At 31.7% G+C, this 23,131-nt stretch overlaps 1 protein-coding gene across 1 annotated transcript in view; it reads left to right on the top strand.

The window, feature by feature from the left end:
* The window catches only part of LOC107441357 (cubilin), a gene marked incomplete in the record, with an annotated part of 195,714 nt that overhangs the window by 46,209 nt on the left and 126,374 nt on the right, over positions 1–23,131 (top strand). Inside the window, 6 exon segments of the mRNA XM_071185787.1 lie at positions 4,820–5,006; positions 10,919–11,031; positions 12,189–12,426; positions 14,555–14,739; positions 18,207–18,369; positions 22,244–22,434. Of these exon segments, the coding sequence (XP_071041888.1) occupies positions 4,820–5,006; positions 10,919–11,031; positions 12,189–12,426; positions 14,555–14,739; positions 18,207–18,369; positions 22,244–22,434 (1,077 nt within the window).

Consider the following 23,131-nt stretch of genomic DNA (forward strand, 5'->3'; position numbering starts at 1 on the left):
TATAAATATATATATATATATATATTAGAGAGAGAGTATTTGCATATATATATGCCAAATCAGTTTGCTTGCTGGGATGAAATTTGAAAGTATTTCGAATAATCACTTTTATCCTCCTCACAGTTTCTTCCAGTAATTAAAAATCAAATATGTTTTGATTTTTACAATCTTTTCTTTCTTAATAACAAGGATATTCTAAAAACATGTTTTTTTTCAAGGCTTAAACATTCATCAGCTTTTCCCAGTACACTTGTATTTCTCACAGCATTCTAAAAGTATGGGTTAAAAGCAGTAACTAGAGAACACTCTGTCTCTCTTACCTTCTCCTTCTGATGTTAATCCGTAGATTAACATCAGTAAGAGATGGAAAAATAAGGTTGGATGAAATCTTCTCCAAAAACATCCGAAACATTCGATCAGCAACTCTTGCCTTCCAATTTACGTCAGTTTTGCTTTTGTTTTTATTTTTTCGGACCACACTGTTTGTTGTCATTTTCTCGGTCGTATGAAGTCACACCGATACCACTTCAAGAAGTTATAAGTCTATCAATTGTTTTTTGTTCCAGCCATACAGCCTAACCTTTCAGGAGTTTAATTCTTTTTATGATATAGAATATCATATTTGATATATCCGATAGATGGATAAAATGATAGATTCTGTAGAAATTATTCTCTATTGGACACTCTATTAAACGAGCTGAGACGATGGAACGCATTTCATTCATTTTTTTTCACCTTAAATGCATAAAATTTTCAACAATAATTAACTTAAATAAAACTGAGTAAATAGAGTTTTCAGTAAAAATTTTGTTGGCTTGGGGAAAATTGAAATCGGTTCTTTATGCTTCTTTCAAGAGAGAATTTGTAGCTAATAGCGTGAACAACACCTGATTCTAATTGAAAAATTATTATCACTTTTTTATTGATCTTTCTCAACTTAATCAAACTGTATAGACTAACCGTCACGAGAAAAACCAACGCCTTCTATAACTGAAAGCCTCCTCACGGTTTTTCATAGGTAGTACTATTTTGCCTTATTCACTTGTCAACCACCACACATTCAATTCTCAAATATATAAGATAAATTTTTCTCAATTACTTTTATAAAAGGTTTTGAGTTCATTCGTACAACTGGTTTACTTTTTAATCAGTCTGCGCAGACTACTTATAAAAGACCGTGTGGAGGCTTCTTGATGTAGGAGGTGATGGAAAAACTCCCTAACACGGAAATGAGACAAAATTGTAAATAAAAACTAATTCATGTGTGGTTTATTTCCGGAAGGACAACATTACAGATATCAACTTGTTTCGCTTTGTAGAAAAAGATTTTCGTGTGGTTAAGAAAATTAAGTTATTTTTAGTTAAGCATTTTTCATTTTAAGTAATTTTTCCACCACTGTAAATAAAAAGTACAAAGTATCATACAAAATCCAACTCAATTACATTATATCATTTATTTTTCTCTTTTAAGAAGTAAGCTTAACTATTTTTTCTCTACCAGTTTTACTAAATAATTTGCCACCAATTTACTAATAATTTTGCAAAAAGCGCACCAGTTGGCATTCCATGTATAATTTTTGGGCTTTTTATGACTTATTCCTCACCACAGTAGTTACATACGGTTGCTAAGTTCCGTAAAACGTTTGAAAAATTAGCAATCCATGTTCAAAGTTCTTATCTATGAGAAAAAATTTCAGTTTAAAATGTACGAAAAGAAATCGGAAATAAATGATTTTACAATGCTCTAAGGAGAAAAAAAACAAATACTTATCAAAAAAGAACTGATAACTTTTTAGGATTTTTGGAAGAATTTCCTTTAGTGGTAGCTAAATTTAAGTTTTAATGTATGATTTGTCGTTTTATAAAAGTGATTTACAGCTATTTCCCACACCACTTCATTAAAATAATTCAAAACATTCTTTGAAATGCACAAAAACTTTATAGTAATGGCGCTTTTAAAATATTGGCAGAACTACCGAAAATTCTGAAAGCTTTAATTTTTATCTGTCTACCAAATTATAAAATATTTTTCAAAAGGCATAGCGGTTAAGTCCCCGTAATAGGATATATCCGTCAATCACATCTGACAGTGTTGTAAAATGAGATGAACAAACAACACCTGCAAACTTCAACTGTTTTTTCCCTCCTGTTTTCTATCGTTTTTTTTATTTATTTGTTTATTTATTTTTCATTTAGAATATTGAGTAACTTAAATGTCATCTCGCATTTTGCTTAAGGTAGGAAAACTCCTGTAAATAAGAGCAATAATTATTATTTATTTATAAATAAATTTATAGAGGCAGGATCTTTTATAAAAAAATTATATTTGATTTTAAGTATTTGAAGAATATTAATTTTTACCAAATTTGCAAAACAATACCTATCTAAAAAATAATTAAATACTTTTTTTAGTATTTTATCAAAATTACAATGTCTAACGTATATAGTAAAATTTAAACACATAAATTTAAATGCATAAAGATTTGAAAGCGATAAAAAATATAAGAAATGGTGGTACAGTTTTAGAACAAATGAAGGAGTACAGTTAAATTTTGTATAAAGTTTTGAAATGTCACGTTATGTAAGACCATAATTATATAGATTTCATTAAAAATAATTTATCGAATTCAGCGTGGGTTTAACCATCACCTCCTACATCCAAAAGCCTCCACACGGTCTCTTATAAGTAGTCCGCGCAGACTATTTAAAAAGTGAACCAATTGTGCGCATGAACCCAAAACCTTTTATAAAAGTAATTGAGAGAAATTCATCATGCATATTTGAGAATTGAATCTGTAGTGGTTGACAAGTGAATAAGGCAAACCAATAATATTCATTAATAAAACAAATTTCTAGTCATATATTTGCTACCACTTTCTTATTTTAACTAGATTTTGTATTAAGTGACTCGTTCGGAAAGTGGATATCCTCCATAGTGGTCTGATCGGACTTCCTATAAAAAACCGTGTGGAGGCTTTCAGTTATAGCAGGCGTTGGTTTAACCCTTTCGCACCGACTTTCACAAATATGTGCCAGCACAAAACCGTATCAACAAGGGTAAAAAGATAAAACTGGTAATCAAAGTAATTCTTTAACAGTTTATTTGTTGGCGGAGTTATAATTTCTTGATTTATTTAATTCACCATCACTTTGTTCAAAATAAAACTATTTAGTTATACTTTGAATTAACATTGATTAATATATGATTAAACTAACAATAATTAAAGTAAAAGCAAAGTAAGTCTGTCAAATTAGAAACGACTACTTTTAAGTTACCGTTTTTTTTTTCATTACATCCTGATTCTGATTTTGTACGAATGCTTTTCTGAATCACCCGTTTCCATTTTTCTTCTCAAACCTGTTTAAAAAAATTTTAATTGGCATATTTTTTTGAAAAAAATTATGCACTTATCATAAAAGCTTTGGGAATGTATATAGTCGTTTTACTGGATATGTAATAGAAAGTTTTACTGAGAGGCATACGGGGTTTAAAAAAAATTTATGGAAACACTTTTATACTAACTCTATGTAAACAAATTTTCTTTTGGCAGCGATTTTTGGAAAATCAAACATAACAAAACGGGTAGCATAAATTAAACGAACATGTTTCAGCTTATAGAAATAACTAATGGGCTGCGCCTCCTGCTCGCTAACGCTCTCCAACCCCCGAATATTGCTACACAATTGCTACAAATTTATCCTAGCAATTTTAAAAGTAGTTTTCGTAAAGATTAAAAAACGCTCTTACTATAAATTATTCTATAACATCACTATTTGCTTCTTTTCGGGTAATAAAAATTAATCCTACTTTACCACGTTCACGCCGGGAAAAGAGAAAATACTGGTAGAAGATCTATTCTCAACAATAACAATTCACTGTAAGGGAATTAATAACGGTGAAGAAGCAATTGAATATAAAAATTGCATCCGTTAAAAACGATTGGTAGTCATGGAGTTTCATTATTCCCGGAAAAAAACTAAAAAATGAAATTTATTTTTACCAATTTTTACTCCGGTGCGTTGCCAAGATGAGACAATCTAGCGTTACCCACCGGTGGGTCAGCCCGGCGTGAACGTGTTAATTCGTTATAACATTATAGCGTCATATCACATTCATTGTAGCTTCACTTAAGCAAACTATAATGAAAGGATTTTCTTACAAGTTTTTGTTCATATTTTTTTCATCTTGATATATTAGCTTTCAGTCCAGAAAAAGGTTTCACGCTAATTCTTTGAAACATGTTTTTTTTATTAACGCGTTGCATGCTACCCTAATTAACATGGCTTGCTCGTCTGACAAAAATGTAAGTAACTACAAACTAAATTTGAAAATTTTAGACAGATTTTCTAGTTTTTTAAAATGTTTTGCTTGACGTAATTGTAGAAAATGGTGAAATATATAAGCCTACGAATTGATTAGAAATATTGGTGGATAAAAATCTACTCAATTGAATTTATTAAACCAAGAATCACAATTAACAAACTACCACTAGAAAATATTTATTTGCTGTCCGGAGCAAGTTGGCATCTCTGTGTACATAAATAAAACTATTTTTGTGTGTTCTATATGGCATTAACTTCTTCAAACCATTTTAGTAACTATAATAAGATAAAAAAAAATTAAAAATTTACTCGAATTATGTGTTTCTAATAATCTTGGCTTGGCCGGTCACCGATGATCCCCGTGGTGCTACGAACAAACTCAGTGCCAGTCATGGGCTACCCCCCATGGCATTCAACGTGTTAGTATGTTGTTCTATGACGTCTATTGTTTTATGACGTTTTTATTAATTTCTTGTTTTATGACGTGCTGTTATAGATGACGTCCAATTCCTTTCACTGCCTTTGCTTCGCTGGTTGGTACGGTACACTCTGCGATCGACAAGAAGATCCTTGTTTCAGTCAGCCTTGTCAAAATGGCGGAACTTGCATCCGCAGAGCTGGATCATATATCTGTAATTGTACGGAAGGATATCAAGGACCCACTTGTGCTGAAACTAGAGAAAGTATGTTTTTTTTCTTTAATTTAAATTTTATTTATTCAATCCTATTTATTTTACTCTGACCTTAAATATCAGCACAAACAAATAAATAAAGAGTTTTGACTCTAATTCCAATGCATATAAAGAGAGTGACGTATTTTTTTTTTCTTTCCAAAGCACGGTAAAATGGAAATAGTCCCTGCAAAATGTGAAAAGTTTAAATTTTAGTTACTTTCCCGAGTCTGTCATTTTCTTCTATTGTTTACTATTCACTCTATGGTGTTTTTATAATCATTGTATTTTATCTTTATGCAATTTGTTTTATTTTGATTCTATGAAATTATTAGATGTTATTGATTCTTTAAAAATGCCGTGTTTTAATAAATATAAAAGTTCATTTTGTGTAGCAAATTATAATTAATTTAAAATATTTCAATTGCAAATCATTTTCTTACATTTTCTTCAATGTTGAATAAAATAATTACTTATATGAATGAGCTGCACCATTAATCCTATTAAATTAATCAGTGAATTCTGGAAGGCTTTATTAACGCAATTTTCTTCTTCTTTTTTCTGTTTATGTAAGAATAAATTTTAAGATAGAATGAAGTGAACAGGAGTAAATAGAAATATGACCTTTCGATTGATTAGAAAATTTTCGTTTCGACATAAGTGATGAATAAAAAAACTTTCAAAGCACTAGCATAAATTTCCTCAATCCTATCTTTTTTTTCGAATTACTTTCATTAGAATGTGAAAGGAAAAAAAACTGTTTTCAATGTAAACACGTACACAGTCTCGCACGAAAAAGTTTATAAGTTGTTCATACAATAAATATTATCATTGTTCATGACATATTCGTAATACATATAGCAGAAATATAGCAGAAATAATGTGTAATCGGCGGCAGATAATCAAATATTCGAGTCTACAGTACTAACTGATTAAATTTTTAATTTTTTTTATATTATCGTTACTAAAATGGTTTGAAGAAATTAATGCAATATAGAACACACGAAAATAGTTTTATTTATCTACACAGAGATGCCAACTTGCACCGGACAGCGAATAAATATTTTCAAGTAGTAGTAGTTTATTAATTGTGATTCTTGGCTTAATACATTCAATTTAGTAGATTTTTATCCACCACTATTTCTAAACAATTCGTAGGTTTTTATAATTCATCACTTTTTTTCAGGAAATCATGCTAAACCTTTTCAAAACCTAGAAAAATCTGTCTAATATTTGAAAATTTAGTTTGTAGTTATTTACAGTGTTAATTTATGATTCTTAATTTAAAAATTCGATATATAGAGGTAGTAGTCACCACTATTTTTGAATAATTCGAAGGCTTACGTATTACGTCGTTTTGTTAATGTCAAGTCGAGTTGAGCCTCAGAAAAAATTGGCACATTGAACTGAAAATATGCAATTTCAGTTTGTTTTTTCCCTTTTTTTAAAATGTCTCGATTCCGGAGTAGTTGGCACCTCTGTAAAATTGGAAGTGAAGATATATTAAGTGTGGATGATATATACTATATTTGACTCTAACGAAGCAAATATTGGTATGAAGATAAAGGTAGCAAGCTGATGAGCACAACTGCGGCGAACCACTAAATATTATCCTGTGAAACCGAAATCGGCTAGGTGAAGAACTGCAGACAACTCATTTTTGAAAAATCACAAAATTCAATTTTTGAGGTTGTTTTTAATTTTTAGGTGGCAAATTGTTGTTAATTTGTAGTACTGTATTATCTAAGAGGAGAGCATAAGTTAATATAGCACCAATTGTTCCGAAAATAAAACTTCTACTAATAGGCATTATTTTCCAAGCTGTAAGATTTATATTTTCTTTCAATAAAGAAGAAATCTGATTCTTCCGATCACTTGAGATTAAGTTTTTGTAGTGTAGCTCACGAATAAAAGTGTGAATACTAATAGCTTCCTCTGATACTAACGAAGCAGATATTGTTGTGAAAATGAAGGTTGCAAACTGCTGAGCACAGCTGCTAAGTACCACAACATATTGTCCTCTAACTGAAAATTCTCTAGGATGAAGAACTGATAAGACAGCAAAATAAATAGCTGAAGCGTTTACAATAATCGAAGAAAACAATAAAAATGACAGTTCATTGTCGACACCTTCAACTATCAAAGCAATGCCAGAGTATTTTCTAGCAAGTTCCTCAGGTCTTAAAAACAATTCATTTGCCATGTTTTTTCTAACGTTTTGTAAAATTTGCTTTAATTGATGACATATTACGCAGTAATCGATGCCAAATGCGTTTACGGGGGCAAATAAACAAACAAAATAATTGAAGGTAAATACAAATCCCATCCAAAAATACGTGTCATCATGTAGTTCAATGTCCAACATTATCATCTTTTGAAACATTATCATGGTTGAAATGTCTAAATTGTATCTAAAAACAATTATAGTTATTAAAAAATTGCTGACAAACCATAGAATCACCAAAATCATTACGTTGAAACTAATATGACTGTTAATTTGTTGTAACTCTTTATGTATTTTTAATAGCTTTGAGCATTTAACTATCAATGCTATGCGAAACACAATCAATGCAATACACATTGCAATGGATCCTACATTTAAAGCTGACAGATTTACCATGAATGATATTGTACAACTAGTTCCATATATGACGGGGAAAATACTAATTACTGATAATAGAATCTTGTACATTTGGTTTCTAATTTTGTTCTTTTTCGTTACTGGTTTTGGAAATATAAAACATAAATAATAAAAGAAAGTAATTAATTTATACAAAGATTTTGCTAGCATAGTTCGTTTGGTCACGTAATTATTTATTTTAGACGTGTCGCTTTTCCGTTATTGTAAACTTATAGGCAAACAATTTTGCACTTTCCACAGTCAGTTCATAAACCATTTAAATTAAGCTATGGAAAAAGAACGATGGTAAATCTTTCTAACAGTTGAGTCAAGTTATATATAAAAAGAATATGAAAAAGAATTTTATGAAAAAGATATTTTCGAAATAAGGATTAATGAAATACTTGATTTTACCATTATTTATTTAGACTGTTTTGCGGATTTGATTAATTGCTATTAATGTAATTTATATAAACACTTCCAACTAAATTTTCCATGTTTTGTAACACTATGAAAAATACATTGATCTAATCTTTTAGCTTCTTCACTAATTCAAAAGAAACATTCAAAAGAAATTATTGCTGAAAATTAATTGTTTACCACCCTTGAACAGAGTTAATAAATTTGAGTAATTGAACAAACTGAAGATGGCCAATAAAGGGAAGTAAAATACAAATAACGTGCATTATAACTTACTCTTAATAGCAAACATATAAAAATTGATTTTTTAAACGATGAATTGATAAATTAAATTTTTTGCTATGAATTGCATTGTATTTTATAAATGCATCATCTGTTAAATCCTTTTTTTGTATTCTGAGAGATGGAGTTATAGATTAAAAAATATATTCAGTTAATCGGAATATGGATCAATTGAGTAGCTGAAAGTAATTGTATAATTTTCAAACTTTGTGGTGTAAAAATGAAGAAGATTCATTTTCCTTTTATCTAATTAGAAATTTACAAATGCAATATTTTTCCAAATAATAAACACTAACTATGATGTTCAATAATCCGGTTAAAAAAAACAATAAATAAGATCTGTTGATACCAGTTATATTAATTTTTATTTATCGTAATTGAAATAAAAGTGATCGAAATAAAATGATAAAATTATTTTAAAGGTAAAGAACATAGGGTTTTATTGTTTCATGGTATACTGTACCTGCCAACTCTTCCATATTTTCCGTAAGATTTTATTTTCATATTTAAAGTGGTAGCAATACTCGGGTTATTCCAATTAACATTTTGAGTTATAATGATAATTATAAATGAGTTGGACCACCACTACATATAAATAATTACAATAAATATATGAAAGCATAATAATCCTTACGCAAGCGAATTTTACCGGGATCAAAATGAAAATATATTTTTGAGTCAGATTGTTTTTCGTTTATTTTGTTACAACTACTCTGAAAATCCATTCTCAGAAAGAGTGAAAGTTGGCAGGTATGATATACCCATAATATATCAAGCTGGTAAAAACTGACTGAGACGGATTTGGTTAGGAATCGACTGCAGTGCTTCAGAATGAGAAAAACAAAGTTGACAATTTAGATGAAATATGTATGTTTAACACGTTGCGCGCCGCGTCTGCCATCGGTGGCTGACGCTGGACTTTCCATTTAGGCCGCATCAACCACCGGTAGCTGATACTGAAATTACATTTAAGCCGCGTCAACCACCGATGGCTGACACTGAAGTTACATTTAGGCTGCGTCTGCCACTGCTTGCTGACACTGACCTTTCACATAGGCCGCGAAAAACAGCTGGCTGACAGCGTATAACATGATATAGAACTATAAAATTTACACTCTTTTATGGAATTGCAGAAAATGTATTCAAAATTTACTTAATTATTATGATTCTTGGTTTAATAAATTCAAATGAGTTGATTTTTATCCACCACTATTTCTAACAATTCGTAGGCATATATAATTCACCACTTTTTTCACATATGTTATGCTAAACCTTTCATAAACTAGCAAAATCAGTCTATATTTGCAAATTTAGTTTGTAATTATTTACCGTGTGGCCAGACGAGCAAGCCATATAACATTAGCGTGGCATTCAGCGTGTTAAGTATGGTACAAAAAGTTATCAAGTTCATTAAAATTCCCTTGTTATATCCATGACTATAAACTGCAATAATAGTAGTTGTTGTTTCAACAATATTTTTTGCGGTTGAATATATAAATGGAATATGCATGTTTAAGTATGGTACAAGAAATAAACGAGTTCTTTAAATTCCCTTGTTATATCCGTGATTATTGCAACAATATTTATTCCTGTAGTTTTTGTTGCAACAACAACACTTATGACACTTAACAGTATTTGTTAAATGTGGTACAAAAAGTAAATAAGTTCTTAAAAATTCCCTTGTTATATCCGTAACTATAGCAACAATATTTGTTGTAGTAGTTGTTGTTGCAACAATATTTGTTACAACAACAATACTTATAACACTTAACAATGCTTGCCAAGTATGGTACAAAAAATAAGCGAGTTCTTTAAAATATCCTTGTCACTAATATCGCTAAATACTACAACAAATAATATATCTTTAACAGGCAGAAAAAAGTTGTATCAGATATTCCCACTAATGGAGAAAATTAATTAACAATAAGGAAAGTCCAGAATAATTCCTGTTAAACATTACTTACCAATATTCATTTCAAACGCATTGGCGTATTTTCTCAGGACAAACCTATGACCCTCGCAAAATGCCGATAACGGCCCCAGGCTCCCAGATTTTCGATGATGATGATGACCCTCGCAATATGTTTTATTCACTGTATATAATTTTCAGGATGAATGGGGTAGGGGCCACTGCGCGGCCTAGGCACCCAGTTTTGTTTAAATAAACAAAGAAAGAATTACCCTCGCAATTGAATTTTGTATAATTTATTCTTTTTGAGACAGGGTCTCATAAACACATTCACAATCAGAGTATAAAATGAAATAATGGAAGGAAAACTATTTTTTAGCTGTTTATGTAGGAGCCTAGTAATAATAATTGTATAATTTTTTTAAGCCACTACAATTTTGTTCAAAATAGAAATTATTTACTACAACTTTAAACTAACACTGATAAAATATATTAGAATTAAAGTAAAAGCAAAAATAAGTCTGTCAAATTAGCCATGCCTCTTATTTAAGCTAACGTTTTTTTTTTCTTTCCCGATTCTGATCCTTTAGGAATGCATTTATGACTCCCTCGTCCCGAAGAGGTTGAAAAATACTTGGTTTAATGTTGTTAAACAGTATTATTTAATTATATATTTTGATTGTTTTTTCTTAGGATGTGGAGGATACCTCAGTGGAAGTAACGGAACCTTAACCTATCCTGAAAATGGTGTCCACTATAACCATAAACAAGACTGTGCTTGGGTGATTAGAGTATCATCTGGGAAGGTAAGTTCACTATTTTTTTTTTTGCTTGATATATAAGTTTCATTTCATATATTTTTATATTTTTTACTAAATAAGTTCCATTTTCGTTTAAATTTCTTGGGTGCTCCTCGCTCTATTGAATAGATATATTTTGTTTTTAACAGCATCTGATCAACACCTCCTGAAAGAGAGAAGGCCTCAGCGCGGATCAATTTAGTAGCCCGACGTAGCAAACATAAACTGCGCAATGGTGGAAACAAGAAATATGTCACTACGTTTTGGTTTCGAAGCTGCGCAGTGAGCAAAAATACTAGAGATATCATTAAGTTTTGACCACTAAAGGATCAAATTTCTTGTTAATGGTAACTCGTGCTCAGGCTTTCTCTCTTCTTAGAGGTATTGATCTAATTCGAACTAGAGATACGAGATTGGGATGGGCGTCTTCCAACCAAAGCTTCTGTTGTTGTTTCTAATGCCACTTGCCACATGGGCAAACCTGCTTGGTGAAACCGAGCAAATTTAAGGCAGAGTGTGCGTTTCTTGTTTTCAGTGGCGCCATCTATGGCCAAGAATTCGACTTGTGCCACGCCGTACGTCGCACCCGTTTATAGGGTGGACCCATTCATACATTCATTCATTCATCCACAGATCCTAATTTTGACCTGAGTCAGAGAACGATCGATCTCCTATCCAGTACCCCGAGGGGTATTGATTTGTTATAGGAACTTGAAGGACTTTTGCGACTCGACAGATTTAACGTGCATCAGTCACTTTATTACACGGGGAGTCTTCAGCCGGCGGGATTTGAATCCACGAACTCTCGGACATGGGACCAGTGCCCTACCGACCAGGCTATCCCGGCCCTACCAAAGCTTCTTGCATGTGAGAAAAAAAATGAACTCAGATAAAATAAATCAGAGAGGACGGAAAACAAGAAGTTCGTCAGTGTTATTCTAACTGTTCGGAATAAAATGTTCATTAATTGCAATGTTTAGGTAGTTAAAGTAAGCAGGCATTCTCTTGTAACTCCCCCCAGCTTTCCGACTCCTCATCGTACTTTGTTTGTTTAGTTCTATTACCCTTTACAGTTCTGACCATTTTCATCTTGTGAAATGAAGTATAATATTTGTATGCATTATCTTTTTATATGAATATGGGAACACATCCCTTTTTAATAGGTTGTGAACGTCAAAGTCAATCACTTCAGCTTAGAGTCCGGTGAGAATTGTCAGTATGACTTTCTTCAACTGAACGATGGACCAACAGCTGCATCTCGAGTCATTAATCGATTTTGTGATGACCACTTGGATGGAAAAAACTTCACGAGTAGTCACAACGAGCTCTACATGTGGTTCCATTCCGATTCCAGCTATGCTTCGACCGGATTCTCTATGGAATGGAGCGAAGTTGATCCAGGTAGGAATGTAAGGACAGTAAATAAGGCTGATACTTCAGTAAACTTTTCATTGAAAATTTGTAGCATATCAATGTTCGTGCTTATGTTACCATTTACCTCTAGTTTATATTTTATTCTTAACTAAGATGCTTAGGCAACTCAATTAAAAAAAAAACATTACAGGTTTTTGATCTTAAAGTTACATACTATTTTTAGAAAAGTATAACTAAAAAAATAGAAATCAGTGTAATTGTAAGAAAGGCTGTATCTTTGTTACCTTCGCAAATATCAAATAAAAATGTTCCTCTTCAACCCATTTGTGCACTGCATCTTTTTAAAGATGGTTAATATTTTTAAAAAAGAAAAAAAGGTAGCATTGTTTAATTTTTAGGATTTATTTAGAAAACATACGATAGTTTTGTCTATCATGATGTGCATAAATATTATAAATGTTTATATAAATTTTTATATAAATTCTTAGTTCTGAAGTGAAAGCATATTGCGTTTTAAAACCTACAGTGGTAGGTTATAAAAAGAGGAATGCTCAAATTTATCGCAAGGATTCGATAACTCAAACGTGTATATACCCTGCTCTACAATAATGAGAGAGACACTTTCAGCTTTTAACATTTTTTTTTAATTTCTCAAGAAATACTTATAGGATTATCTTATAACTTTAAAGATAATTAGTTTAAGAAATTTTTAATACTTAGCAAGAATGTTTGAAGCCTTCAGGGACCGACAATAGTTTACGAAGCAAAACAAGTATTTCTGTACACCTTATGCCAGAAAATCAAGTAATAAACTTGTACCGATTACTTTGGTTGTTCATTGCAAACACTGCATAAAATTTTCATAAACCTAACTTAAATATTTCTGGAGATATGGACATTTTTATGAAAAATAAATTTTTTTCTCTACTTTTCTTCATTTTACGTTTTTGTTTTTTAATTATTTGATAAAATTAAACAAAATTTTTCGAGCAATTAAAATTTAATTATAAAATTACCGTTTTGAAATTTTAAAAAAATTATTGTAAAACTGCTCCAGATACTCCAAAATAATTTTAAAAAACTGTAAATAACTACAGAGCAAATTTTGCAAATATTTGACTATTTTTGCTTGCTTTTTAAAAGTTATAGCATGACATGAGACTATAAAATGGTGAATTATATAAGCCTACGAATTATTTAGAAATAGTGGTGGATAAAAATCTACTAAGTTGAATTTATTAAACCAAGAATCACGATTGATAAACTACCACTTTAAAATATATATCTGTCCGGAGCAAAGTTGGAATCTCTGAAGATATAACTATTTAAAGTAGTTCTTTTATACTGCGCATGTGCGAAGAATTTTTTAAAAAAAAACATTTTTTCATAATTTCGTAGGAAATTGTGTTTGGCAACTAATGAAAAAAAATTCTAACTTGAATATTTTAAAAATTTAAAGAGTTTTAAGCAATTTTCTAAGTAGTTTTTGTACTTTAATAAAACACGTCAAAATGATAAAAGATTTCCGATAAATTGTGTTATAAAACAATTGATAACATCTAATAGCATTTTGTGTTATAAAAAAAATTTAATAACAAATGATAATTCCTTATCATGTCGTCCAACCACCATAAGACAAAAAAAAAGTTTTTAATAAAAAAAAGTCCACATCTTCATGTATATTATACTACCAGCTTTATCTAACTAAAAAAGTACTTACGGCCATGCCGGATGTTTATTTGTCTGTCTGTTTTGAAAAAATTAATTGTCTTGTGTTCAATCATTTTCAGTTTGTGGGGCTGAACTAAATGTATCGGAGTATGGCTCCATAAATTCTCCAGGATATCCAGGTCCTTATCCTCATAATAGGACGTGTCTTTGGTTGGTAAAAGTGCCAGTTGGAAAAAGAATACAGTTCCATGGCATTTTATATATTTTGTGTCATAAAACAAAATTTTATAACAAATGATGATTCCTTATCATAGTCGTCCTACCACCATCAGACAAAAAACGTTTTTAATAAAAAAAGTCCACATGTTCATGTATATTATACTACCAGCTTTATCTAACTAAAAAGTTACTTACGGCCTTGCCGGATGTTTATTTGTCTGTCTGTTTTGAAAAAATTGATTGTCTTGTGTTCAATCATTTTTAGTTTGTGGGGCTGAACTAAATGTATCGGAGTATGGCTCCATAAATTCTCCAGGATATCCAGGTCCTTATCCTCATAATAGGACGTGTCTTTGGTTAGTAAAAGTGCCAGTTGGAAAAAGAATACAGTTCCATTTTGCGACCCTTAAGTTGGAGAGTCATGAAAATTGCTCGTACGATTATTTAAAGGTGATTATATTTTATTATTCCATCATTAAAATTATACAGTAAGTAATCTAATGTATGTTCATGATATTGATAAAATAAAAGTATTAATGAATTCGGAAAGTTGCGAACTCAATATAATTGTTTCGGCATACGATAAGTTCGACTTTGACACGATAGGTTCCACGCACGGCAATTTCTTCATAGATATACACCGAGGAGCCATTACATTATGACCACCCTCCATCTAAAACAATGGGCTCACCCAGGTTTTCATGGTTTCTCGCCCAGGAACAATGCTTTCATGGGGCATATTACAACCCATAATGCTCATAGAACAATCCCTGACGTCTATAAGCTACTTGAACATAGTTGCAGACCAGGTTCACCCATTCATGGCAAAAAATTTTCCTGCCGGGGATGGTGTTTACCAACAGGATAATGCACCATGTCATAAGGGTCGAATCGTCATGGATTGGCTCGAGGAACATACCAGTGGCTTTCAATATCGTCTTGTCCCCAAAAGTCACCTGACGTTAATCCAATAGAGCCTTTGTGATCCTACTTGGAAAACCAAATTCGTGCTGCCACGCTACCCCCTCGCAATGTGAGAGAACTGCAGGACCAGTTGGTGAGCGATTGGTACCAGATTCCTCAGACTACCTATCAGCACCTTGTGGAATCAATGCCACGGCGGATGCTAGCAGTTTGGAGGGCTAGTGGTGGTCCTACCTGTTATTAGCAGGGTGGTCATTATGTAATGGCTCTTCAGTGTATTCAACCTATGAAAATTTCAATATAATATACTGCGTATTACAAATTCAACTAATGGGTAAAAAGGAATCTAATGAATTGGAGCAAGAACTAATAAATTCTAATAGAGCTGATAGTAACTAAGGTCGAGAAATAAAAATATTAAGGAAAAATTGAAAGAAAGAAATATTAAAAAAATTCGGAAAAAAGATAATTCGGGGATTTTTTATATTTCTAAGTGTTCACGAAATGAAATTGTTCTGGTAAAACAACATTATCAGTAATGGTTATTGTTCAATATGTAAAGACGTTGTGCCGAATGATTTTACAACAATGATTCTTGATTTTCTTTAACGACATCAAACAGTGCAATGTTCTATCTCGTATAGTGAGAAAAAAAAGAGAAAAAAAGATATCACCCTGTGTAACTTTCGTTCTAATGATCGGATTTTCACGTATTAAGTATCAATCTTAATGGTTCCTGGGAGTGACCTCAAATATGCTAATTATTTAGTGCTAACTATTAATTAAATAACAAAATCGGACAAAAAAACCTACTTTCTTTGAATAAACATATTTTTGTTTTTTACATATTTGGATTTTTAATCTTCAAAATATAGGAGGTAGACGTAATCTGAGAAATATGGTCCCCATAGTTTGGTCAGGAGAACGATCCAAAGTTCGGACCCCTTCATGTTAATTTCACTTTTTGGGTTTTTAGTCATTTTTAATACTAAATAAGCAATTAAAAAATTTAAAATTGCATCTACTCATAAAAGCCAAGGTAATTTTTAGCCAAAGCTAATTTCATGCAAAAAGTAATTTACTATTTTTTATTATTTAATTTAATTGAGGATAAAAAAATTTGAATTAGGAGGAATTAATTTTTTATACCATATTAATCTACACATTTTTCTATTGAAAAATCTAAAATTTCAAGTGTACCAGATACATTTCTGCATACAGTTCTACATAAAAGTAGTGGAATCGATATAAATTAAAACTAATTATTTTTAATCAAATAATTTGGCAACAATGAAGAATTAATTAAATAGGGCGATTAATATTTAAATGTGGTTAACATATGAGGACTTGTTAATCCTTTCCTTATTTTTTAAATTATAAAATAATTAACATCCCAAGTCATTCACGCCTGACGAGTCTTGAGAATGGGCACTTACATTTGAACGCTAGAAATATGTCTACTTTTATTTCTCTCTTCATATTTTTTGAAGCAAGTGAAGTGTTTATCATCAATTATACTGGTCATTGATCATTGTTTTGATAAGGATTTTATGCGTGTAAAAGTAAACATATGCATTTTAATATTTTAACAGGATTCGTGTGATCTTTAAAAAAGTAAGATAATCGTAACGTCAATATTGTCACTATAAAGTTATCATAAAAAAAAATTTTAAATTTTGAGACCAGATATTTTGAGTTAAATTGAATATTTTATCTTTTAAATTTTTGTGCAACCATTTTAGTACCTTAAGAACTTTACGAACTCTGTTTAAGAGGAGAGTATCGTATCAGATATATATGATAAAACAAAGAAATCGTAGTAGCGGTATTTGGTGATAAATGTAGCTTATCGTAATTGAAAAACATGTTATTTCGACATTTTATGGAGAATTTGCAAAAATAAATTTCTGAATGTATCGAAACATCAGGATGCTATTTGCAAATCATCTTTATCAAAAGTAAACCATGTAACCTAAATGTCTGGCTATTTTTAAGCAATCAATCATACAGTATGCAACATGTAATTTCAATATGTTATTCTTAAACATAACATATTTAAATGTTTTTAAAATGCCACTTAACAGTCAGTAATTCCATCAATTACAGAAAAAAATATTGTAAATTATATGAAACCTTGTGAATGTTCATTAGAATTACTATACAATCTACATTTTTTTCAGGAACTTTTTTTTGTTTCTTTAAACTTTCTTGTCTAGAAGTCTCGATCAAAGCTGCAAAGATGATTATCTCTAAAATTTTGTATATAGTAATAATAAGCTATGTAAATTTCATTTTAGTATGAAATCTTCGAATAAATGGAGTAAAAACAACATAAAAAGACCCAAATGATGTCAGATAGAAAGTTCATGTATTCAAATTCTAAAAGTTTAGAAAATCATAAATAATTTATAGATCGATTCAAATTTTCTTTTCAAATGAGAATAAAATGGAAAAATACCTTCGCTTTTTGGTCAGAAGTCATAAAAAAATTGTCTTTTGCCAAGAAACTTCAAGATATTTTCTCTTAACTATTAATGAATAAACCTACCCGAGCAATCACAGAATACTATTTAGTTTTTTTTTAAAATTCTGAACTTGGTTACTTAGCAACGGAGTAAAATTAAGTATTTCTCTCTAGAATTAGTCCATGGGTTATCTTAAAATATTCATTTGCGACAGCGACTTTGCTTTTTAATTTTTGGGACTATCGCCAAATATATATAAAATATTAGCCCCCAATTTATGATCCAATCTTTTCTAAATTCTGTTACCCCCCCCTCCTACTTTTAAGCTCTGGAAACCTTCTGGTCACGTATTTACCAAGTTTTATCATTATCCATCAATCAAAATTAATGTTGGTCTAAACAGATTGATTTTAATTCTAAGCAATTATAAGCATCATGTACTTTTAACATGCTTTGTATCTTCTATAATTGGTAAGCTTTTCACGATACGATAATTTTTATTTATTTTATCTAATATTTTTTGTTTAGATTTTCGATGGTGCTTCAGAAAGAGACCCATTGATAGGTACATATTGCACAACAGTCACACCTCCACCACTGACAACATCTGGACACGCAGCAACCCTACTTTTCCACTCTGATCATTCCGTTCAGGATACAGGATTCCATATTGTCTATTCATCACAGTCAAGTAAGCATGTTTCTTTTAGAATGACCCACTTCGCCATATGCTTGGAAGTCTTTAACCAATTAAGCGTACACCGTGGGAAAAACCCTTTATTGAAAAGTCTCATTTTTCTAACTATTCAAAATTCAACATTTAAAGTATAGGAAGTAAAGTATAGTAATTCAAAATTTAAAGTATAGGGAAAAAAGCTAGATTACAGCTCTCCAGACCCATTCTCCAGAATTTACCACTTGCCACGAGATAGGAACCTCGCGAAAATACAAACGAACAAGCAATATGTGGGCACGAGACTCGAGATCCCAAGTCACACCTGAGTAGGAATGCCACAAATTGAGTCAAAAATAAAAGCATACCTGGAAGCACCAAGTGCTGAATCCAGTACCCACAAGGCTACAGTGCCTGTTCGGCTTCAGACGATGGTCAAAGCCGGTAAGTCTCCTGTAGAGAGGCAACAACAAAAAGCAGTCACCACACTGTGATCCTCTGAGCTACCCCAACGCCTCCTATAAATGAAAGCCTCCGCACGGTTTTTTATAGGTAGTCCGGTTAGACCACTATAAAGGATATCCACTTTTCGAACGAGTCATTTAATACAAAATCTAGTTGAAATAAGTGGTAGCAAATATATGACTAAATTTTTTTTTTATTTATGAATATTATTGGTTTGCCTTATTCACTTGTCAGCCACTACAGATTCAATTCTCAAATATATATGATAAATTTCTCTCAATTACTTTTATAAGAGGCTTTGGGTTCATGCGCACAACTGGTTCACTTTTTAAATAGTCTGCGCGGATTACTAATAAAAGACCGTGTGGAGGCTTTTTGATGATGTAGGAGGTGATGGCTGCCCTCAAGGTGAAAAGTTACACGATTCTTACGTTATTCAAACATATTTACAAAATTGAGAGTTTAAAATACATTAAAATCGTAAAAAAAGTTTCTAGTAGATTTACCCTTTCGTGCTGACTGTCACAAATATGTGCCAGCATAAAACCGTATCACTCAGGGTAAAAAGATAAAACTGGTAATCAAAGTATTTCTTCAGCAGTTTATTTGTGGACGGAGTTATAATTGTTTTATTTATTTAATTCACCATTACTTTGCTCAAAATAAAACTATTTATACTTTGTATTAACATTGATTATAGATATGATTAAAGTAACAATAATTAAAGTAAAACCAAATCTGTCAAATTCGCAATGACAGCATTTAAGTTACCGTTTTTTTTTTATTTAATTACAACTTGATTCAGATTTTGTACGAATGCTTTTCTGAATCTCCCGTCCCCAAGGGGTTAAAGAGTTCCAAGACTGGCTTACAAAACTAGTGGTTGATTAGAATGCAGCCTCAGATGTAATTAATTATTTTCTGGATTCTCCCTAGAGTTTGCTAGTTCAAAGGACACATCCCTTTGAGTGCAAAAGGGATACAAGGGATCCCCCTTACATTCACCCTTAAATTGAACATTTTGTTGGCTTAATTTTGTTGGTAAACAGTTGATGCATTTTCTCTTGGCTTTATATGATTTCATCTGGTATCCCGACGAGGCGAATCACGTTTGGCGCAAGTCTTTTGCTTCGAGCTATCCTTCCTCATATTAGCATGCCTATTACACCAATAGCACCTCAGAGCCCTGAGGAACTATTCAGCATAAAGGCAGCTCTAGCCCAACTTGGCTCTAGCTCTTTCAAGGACCTTAGCGAAGATCTTTGGTACGAATGCCCCTACCCAGTGATCACTTTACGTCATTTAATTGGAAAAGATACCTCAAATTGAGCATCTTTCAGCTCCTTATTACTCTTCCAAGGAGAGTAGCTAGGCCTTCTTTCAACGACAACAAAATTTTCGCTCTTGCCCTTTTGCTCAAACTCCGCAGTAAATTTTTCAGCGTCTCTATTAGTTTCAACATGCAGTAACATTCCTTCGCTGTGAATTCTTTTGAAACGTTTGACTTCAAGCTTGAATTCCGAGGTCGTTTTTGCCCATACACAACGACGTCATCTCTGCAAAATATACAGCATGTTTTTTTTTTAAATACTATAATTTTTAAAAGATTGGACAATTACGTTTTGTGAAAACTCCAAGCATTACATCCGCTTCAGGATGTAACAATCTAGGTCCTCAAACAAATAGAACAGGGCTCGAAAAAACTCAGAAATTTTACCCGTCCCCGAGGACCCGTCCTCCTTTGAAACTAACCCTTTGCTTCTAAATAAATAAAAATATAATTTTCTCTTATTTATTACAAACATTTATATAAATTGCACAATGAATTAGTAGTTACTAGGATTACATTATACAGTAATAAAAGAAATACTAGGTTACTAATAGTGACCTAGTATTTCTTTTATGAAATAATTCATTCCTTGTATGGAATAATTTAAATGACAAAGGTCAAGTTATCTGGAATGTCAATTTATCCGAGGGTACTGCGTTTTTTAAATGAATCAAATATGACGTTTGCATACCTGCCAACTTTTAATCCCTTCCATTATGATTTTTCCCAGTGGTATTAAAATGGAATAAAGATTTCAATTTTAAGCAAAAAAATCGTTGTATTTGAAAAATCTTAAGCTGCTTATCATGATAGTAACACATATTTATATACATGCTTAATTTTTTTGGAATAGTGGTGATGAAAATCATTTAAAAATTTAGTTTATAAAAGAAAAAATAGTATATATTTACTACCACTTTAAATATAGAAATAAAATTTTACGCCAAATGCGTAAAAGTTGGCAGGTATGCGTTTGCTAGATCCACAATCAAGCCAATGATTTACAGAGGTTTCTGCACAGAAATCTGAAAAAGGTTTTCCATTTAGGTAGATGTTCATAATTGCGTTTAACGCTACTTGTTTAAGGCCAGTACGTAATGTGTTTTCTTGTAAGTTCATTGCTGAAAAGCCCCTTTTCAACCTCTGAAGTACTCCCAGACAGAGTAAACATATATTCCACCATGCGCAGTATGTTGCTGCATTTCTAGATTAGAGGGTCATTTTAGAAGTGAAGCGCTAGACTCGTGTAAGATAACAAAAATTGAAAATGTATCACGAACATTAACGGGAAAATGGCAGTCCGCGCGGACGTCGGATTCGAGAAATTCGTTGTCCGCGGTGAATTTTTGACCACCGAGGACGGACTGTTTTTCGAGCCCTGAAATAGAACCAAACGACAATGATTAAATAAGTTAGATTTTAAGTTAGAGCAAAAATAGGTCTGTAAAATTACAATTTAAGCTACAGAGTTTTATTTTTTCCCATCCAAACTCTGTTCCAAAGCTTTTGTGAGTCACCCGTCTGGAGGCAACGCCTTCACACGGTTTTTTATAAGTAGTTTGATCAGACCACTATGGAGGACATCAACATTCCAAACGAGTTATTTAATACAAAATCTAGTTAAAATAAGAAAGTGGTAGCAAATATGTGACTAAAAATTTGCTTTATTTACGAATATTATTGGTTTGCCGTATTCACTTGTCAATCTCTACAGATTCAATTCTCAAATATATATGATAAATTTCTCTCAATTACTTTTATAAAAGGTTTTGAGTTCATGAGCACAACTGGTTCACTTTTTAAATAGTCTGCGCGGACTCCTTCTAAAAGACCGTGTGGTGGCTTTTTGATCTAGGAGGTGATGCCTAAGGTGGCTAATCGCATTAAATGGGTCATTACTACATACTAGCTGTAAAACACTAGCGTCCCTTAGATCAAATTACCACTTAAACCACAATGATCTAGGAACCGCTGCTTCTACGCCTTGGAATTTTCTTTTAGTCCTATGAATATAGTCTTCGATACCATTATATTACTAATTATTTTAAAATAGTTATAATAAACCTGCATTTTTTCTGACACTTTTCTTTGTTACAGACGTTCAAGGATGTGGTGGAACATTAACAGCTCCTACTGGAAATTTACGCTCTCCCAACTTTCCAGATGTTTACGAGAATAATTTAGTTTGCGAATGGTTAATACGCATTCATCCAGATAACAGACTTTTGCTCAAATTTACGGATTTTCACACTGAAAGTCACAATGAATGCAACTTTGATGCTGTGGAGGTAAAAATAATTATTGACTCTGAATACGTACATATTCAGAATTAAAAAATTTTGTTAGAGATAAGAAAAAAGTTATTTTGCTAACACCTTCCCACAGTAAAATAGAAGTCTAAAAAAATGTTTTTGAAATTTTTTTTCAGGTTTAAGATGAAAGACTTAACCTCTTCCCCGATTTTCCAAAGTTATCTCGGTTTTGTATACATTACAATTAATTTTTGTCCCGAGAAAGCTCAAGCGTAACAGAACTTATTGGTGGGATTGCTGTCATCTCGTTTTATGCTCCGTAAAAGAAAGTCAGTTGTAGTAACTGTAGTAAAGTTTTCTTCGAGTGTTTGCGCTTTCTCTAGTCAAAAGTTAAAAATTCAGCTCTATTTTTTGTGATTCAGGTAATTTTAGGTTTTAAATCTAACATTACCTTGGTAAATGCTTAGACAATGCAATTTAAATCATTTTTTCACAACTGGAGGTTCGCGAATTCCTATGAGTTCACCATGCGNTATTGTGGGGATTTAATTTTTGACTGTGTCAACCTTCATCTATCAAAAGGTACCTCAAGATAGAATCGAGTTAACATGTCTTATATATTAGTGATTTGGTATTTAATATTTGTAGTGGTAGTTACGCCACATTACTCCCCTTCCAGAATTGTATCTGTGATAGGATTCGATGGACAATTACCACTAGTTGATTAATGCTG

This window comes from Parasteatoda tepidariorum, chromosome 9 (genome assembly GCF_043381705.1).
Source record: "Parasteatoda tepidariorum isolate YZ-2023 chromosome 9, CAS_Ptep_4.0, whole genome shotgun sequence".
In the NCBI taxonomy this organism is placed as follows: Eukaryota; Metazoa; Arthropoda; class Arachnida; order Araneae; family Theridiidae; genus Parasteatoda; species Parasteatoda tepidariorum.